General features: G+C 40.7%; 1 protein-coding gene across 1 annotated transcript in view; it reads right to left on the reverse strand.

Moving 5' to 3' along the window:
* Positions 1-5655, reverse strand: part of astn1 (astrotactin 1) — a 1993575-nt gene extending 1987920 nt beyond the window's left edge. Inside the window, exon 1 of the mRNA XM_048602275.1 lies at positions 5197-5655. Within this exon, the coding sequence (XP_048458232.1) occupies positions 5197-5494 (298 nt within the window). The 5' untranslated portion in view covers positions 5495-5655. The remainder of the gene's footprint in view (positions 1-5196) is intronic.
* Positions 5656-6000: the final 345 nt, after the last annotated feature.

The raw sequence follows: 6000 nt of genomic DNA on the forward strand, positions 1-6000 counted from the left end.
GTTATCCCCGGAATACAGAAGGTTATGAGTTTTTGATAAGTTTATAAGATAAATAGAGAGAAACTTCTCTTTTGCTGATGCAAGAACATATTACAAAGAAAGTAATCTTAAAGTTAGAGCCAGGTCATTCAGAATCGAAGACAGGAACTATTTCTTCACAGTAACGGTGGTAGAAATGTGGAACACGCTTCCATGAAAAGCAATAAATCTTAGCTAACTTTAAAAAAAAACACTACTTTTATACCTGAGATTGATGGCCTTTTGCTAGCCAAGGATATTAAGTGATGTGGTGCCATTTCAGGGGTTGGATGAATTAAACTTTAGATCAGCTTTATCTCATTGAATGGCAGAATCAGCTGGAGGGCTGAATTCCCTGGTCCTGTTTCATATCCCTATGTGACCCAAAAGAACATGTGTTGATCACACAAGTCTGAGCCAGCAAAGGAAAATATATGGTTATGTTTTAACATGTTATTCAATATGTATACTTTACAAAATTGTAATGTTTTAAAAACAACATATATAATTTTATTGAAGAATGTTATTTTAAAATCTTATCTTAAAACACTTACGAAAATTTCAAGTACTTGGGAATGTATATAATTATGTACTGCCTGTCAGCCATTAGAGTTAATTGATTACTTAATCATTTCACAAAAAAACCCACCAATTTATTATCAATTTGGAACATGTTAATAAATCACAACTAAGATTAGGACTTACAGCAGACATGGTTGAGAGGAGATCTGATTGAGGTATATAAAATTATGAGGGGCATTGACAGGGTGGATAGAAAATGGCTGTTGCCCTTAGTTAAAGAGTCCATAATTTTAAGGTGAAGGACAGGAGGTTTAGAGGGGATTTGAGGCAAATTGTTTTCACCCAGGGAGTGGTGGAAATCTGGAATGCACTGCCTGAGAGAGCAGTGGAGGTTGGGAACCTCACAGTGTTTAAAATGGGCATATATATGGATGGGCACTTGAAATGTCATAAAATTCAAGGCTATGGGCCAAGTTCTGGAAAATGAGATTAGTGTGGATAGGTCAGCACAGACTCAATGGGCCAAAGAGCTTCTTCTGTGTTCTATGATTCTATGACTGTATGAAATAGGAATAAAAATATGGTCATTTAGTTACTTATAATTAATAAATAATACATTGGTATTTGATTTCTATCACTTAAAGTAAATGATTAGTTCTTTATGACACCAGTTTTGAATATATAACCAACCAATATCTTTGCCCATCAAAAATTCTAAAATATTGGTGATGCCTTTATCCTTGTGTTTTCTTTAAGTTTCAGAAATGACTTTATATTAATGCACTTTTCACATAATCCTACAATATCAAAATGATTTTAAATAAGCCATAATACTCATTGCTTAATCAATGGTTATTGTTTGATTTCACGCTGCAAATGTTGTAAAACAGTTCAATTTCAGTAGTTCCACACAGGAATTTCAGCAGTGCATTCTAATGTTACATTACAACAGTACAATACCAAACAATCTGGAAAAAAATTGCTCACTCAACCATCATTTAAAGTGATATTTAATACTAGTTGCAATTTGATATACCAGAGTATACATTTTGATAAGTTGCAATCAACAGTTGAAATGGTTTTGTACACTTGGGGTGAATTTTAAGTGATTCTTTTTGCCATTTGAACCTGGAGATTAAATTACTCTTTAAATTCATTCAGTGATATGTGTTTACACATGTAGTTAGTAGGTCTTTTTTGCCATTAATATATTGCTATGGTGCTATGTGTTTTTTGTTCATGTTGTTATTTGAAGGTGATCACAGACCCATATGTAGGAGAAAGGATTATCAAGAGTGGATCTTAGTGTTAATTTGAATTTGAAAGATGCATGAGTCTATGCAATACGCCATTATAGTGTCATCCAATAATTTATTCTTGATCTTTAATAGTAATTTAAAAACTATTCATTATCTTAAAATCCCTACAGTGTCGAAACAGGCCCTTTGGACCAACAAGTCCACACTGACACACAGAGCATCCCATCCAGACCCATCCCCCTAATCTACACATCCCTGAACACTGCGGGCAATTTAGCATGGCCAATCCACCTAATCTGCACATCTTTGGATTGTGGGAGGAAACTGGAGCACCCAGAGGAAACCCACGCAGACACAGTGAGAATGTGCAAACTCCACACAGACAGTCACCTGAGGGTGGAATCAAACCTGGTCCCTGGTGCTGTAAAGCAGCAGTGCTAACCACGGAGCCACTGTGCCACCCCAATGTCAGTTGATAATGGGATGAATGACTTTGGCAGAATTGTAATGTTTCTACGTATTTATATGTACAGTATATATTCAGTAAGCATGGTGCTCTGCAATAGTCTAAGCAAATTCTATTCTGTTAATTGATTACTTAAATGTAAAGTGGATTTAAAAATTACATTTCAAAAATTCCTGTTTAGGATAACTTTTATCATCTGTAGTTACATTAGTGTTCAGCTCAAATCAATGCACTTGAAATATACGAACTAATCTGTATCTAAGTAAATTGTGTATTATAACTAACCTGCCAATATAAAGTATAGGAACATCTTTTCTGAGTCATTGTAAATATTTTGTAGTAGCCTGATTAACTTGCATTTATATGGAGCTTTTCAGAACTCCAGGATATCCCAAAGTACTGGCAGGCCAACAAAATACTTTTAAACTGTTGTCACTTTTGTAATGGAGGAAACGTAGTTGCCAACTTGCATGCAGAAAGGTCCCACAAACAGCAATGGCCAAATTAATGTTTCAGTGATTTTTGCTCTCACCAAAATACAGCAACTAGTACTCAACTTTGGAGAACATCATCTCATACTGTGTTGACACAACCCAGTGCTCACATTCCAACTAAAATTCAAATGCATGTTCTAAGTTTTTTGGAATCTTCAGAGTCTGAAGCTTGTTCCATCAAGTATCACGGATGCTCAATGTATTTGCCAGAAAGAGCCTGTACATTTGGGCTGTGACAGATTGTAGAAAGTGCTGAAGTTGGCTGGGGATCTTCAATGCAGTCTTTTTTCTAACAGGAACAGGCACACTGTACATGTCCAATGCAACATATTTTTGTTACTCTTTACAGGAAGCACAATAGGGATTTCTATAAGTTAGTGCAAATTGAACACCAAATTAACAGCACAGCATGTGTGAGTGTAGGATGACGAAAGCAAAGATTGAGGAAGGCAAATGTGAGTGCATTGTTCATTTTTAATGATGAGTCTGTTTAGACTGTATTAACAGGCCTCTGGAAACATTGTTAGTGGTTAACCTGGAACCTGTATGCAGTATTGTTAATCTGGTCTATCCCCTTTAAACCACTGTACAAACATTTATGCAATAATCCAGGTAACTGCAATTGGTAGAGAAGTGATTGCCAAAATTGATTAATTTCAAGCTCAAGTTCAATAGATGTCACAATAAATATCTGGCTTTCTTATTGCTATTTCTGAATTTGCTTCTGGGGATTGTGGGTGGCCCAGTGGAATGAATGGTTCAAAGTAAGGTTAAAATCCACCTCATATTGTCTCCTCTGGCCACTCACTGCAAAGATCTTGTGTGAAATAAATGCTCATGCCTTTAACCCAGTCGTTGAACATTGAACTGTAGCCTAAAATTGTCCATAATTTGGTGTTGATTTGCAATCCCACTTAGTGGGGTCACAGTCTCATTGGTATGAGAATGACATAACTCTTACACTCTGTTAAGTTTGTCATAAAGCAACATACCTTTCTAACTCTGCAACTTCCCCAAACCCTCCAAGAACTCAACCTTCATCAAATTCTGGCGACTTGTGCATTCTGGATTTAATTCAGGCCTCCATTGGTGGTCATGCCTTAATCTACCTCAGCCGTAAACTTTGGAATTGTTTCCAAACCACCTCATGGTGAATTCCCTTTCCTCCTTTAAGAAGCTCCTTAAAATCAACTTCATTGAGCAAATTTTTCCTCACCTGTTGTAATGTCTCATCAATCAATTGTGTCAAATTTTGTCAGTTAATATAGCTATAGAGCACCTTGAGATATTTTACCACATTATAATCACTATATAAATACAAGTTGGAAGCCCCCTTGTGACACACGGTAGCGTCTTAACCTCTAGGATCCTAAGACCTAGCTTCTATTCCCACCTGCTCCACGGATTTGTCATAACATCACTGGTCGCTTAGAGATATCTACAAATGCAAGTTGGTGTTATTATGCATTGAGTAGTTGAACTGGCTGGACTATTATTTGTGTCCATTGCTTTAAACTCAGGTTCAGAATGGCTCCACATTCCAGTACGAGGAACTTGCCATATCCATAATTTCAGCAAATCGGCGGGTGTGTGTGTTGCTAATATGTGGAAGTGCACTCCCTATCAAGTACCTTGGTGCGACGTCATATAAATTGTCAATATACACAGCGTGTCATGCCCAGTAGCTTTTGCCTCCCTCGGGCAAGCTTGAAGGGCCAAATAAACAGAAGCCCCTCTGAATCCTGTTATTTCTCATCTAAACCACAGCAACCCGGCTCCAATGAAGCAAAATGAATTCATTTTCATTGTGCTTTTTTTTTCACCTCCCACTCTGTTTATTTCCCAACACTGCAAGTTCTGGTATCGCTGTGTATGAGTATCATTGGAGCAGACCGAATGGATGGACAGAACCCCGTTAGAAAGTTGCCTCCCCTCACTCCTCCATCGGATTCCAGACGTCTTTTGTCAGTCCGTAAAGGGAAAGCATTGAGCAAGCGCTGTGGACTTCGAGAGCTGGGGGAGGGTAAGACTCTGTTCCTTCCAGCCCAGAGTTGAAACCTGTGGTTCAGAGGCCAGACTAGGTAGAACCTTTGAGGAACACAAGAGTCTGCCCTGTTCCATCACAGAACATATATCCCTGTGCAGCCCCCCAAACCCCCTTGCCATGAACAGGAAAGCACTTAATGCCTGAGAGATACACACACAGGGAAATAAATAAATAACAAAAAAAAAATCACAATGGCAACCTCGCCTGAGCTGTGCCAGAAGAGCAAGGGGAGACAGGAATATAACATGCGGAATATAACATGCTGTCTCCTACACACACCTCAACGTCTCTCTCTCTCACACACAGACACACACACACACAGAGACAGTTGGGGAGGTGGGGGAGGGGGGGTAGTCCTGAAACCAGTCGCAAGACGAAGCTCACACTCACCCAGGACGAAGTAAGGCAGCTCGGTGTTCTCCAGGTCATCGACCACGACCACCTCGCCGGGGAAGTCGTTTCTGACCGAGAAGAGGAGTTTGGGCTCGGCGGACAGCGGCGTGTGGATGCTCAGGTCGTTCTCCCGCAGGAAAGGCAGCGCCGACACGCTCACCGTCTTCAGTTTGCACTCGCCGTCCTTGGCAGGCAGCTCTCCGTCCCCGGCATCGAGGCCAGAGGCTAGCACGGCCCACAGCATGGCCCCCAACATCAGCAACAACAGCGGCAGCCGTGCTACTGGTACCATCATTATCCCAGCACAGCACCCCCTTCCTGTACCTCCCTTCCCTCTCCGAATAAAGCAGCAAATATCACTGTGCTGCCTCCCCAGCCTCACACATACAGATTGCAAAACAAAAAAAAGGGCTCAGCCAGCAGTCGGCTTGTTAAAAGGAGGATGGGGCAGGGGGTGGATTGAGGTGGGGAGGGGGGTTGGAGGGGAGCTAACTGCGCACTGACAACTTGGGAGCAAGCCGAGACTGCAACTCCATTCAAATACTCCACGGCAGGACCCACGGCTGGAGTGAACAAGGGGGGAGGGTTGGCACTAGCTCTGGCATTGATCCCTCCTCCTGCCTTTGAAATCTATCTCTCTCTCCCCAACACCACCCCTCTTCCAAACTGGAAGTGATCCCGGATTTTTTTTAAAGGAGAGGGAGAAATAAAGAGACAAGCCTCGTTTGTTTAATCCCAATCGGTGTTCTTTTTTTCTTGTGTGTGTGTATGGTCGTCCTATTTTCTGCGCAGTTCCTATGG

Source organism: Rhincodon typus, chromosome 10 (genome assembly GCF_021869965.1).
Source record: "Rhincodon typus isolate 14 chromosome 10, sRhiTyp1.1, whole genome shotgun sequence".
NCBI lineage: Eukaryota > Metazoa > Chordata > Chondrichthyes > Orectolobiformes > Rhincodontidae > Rhincodon > Rhincodon typus.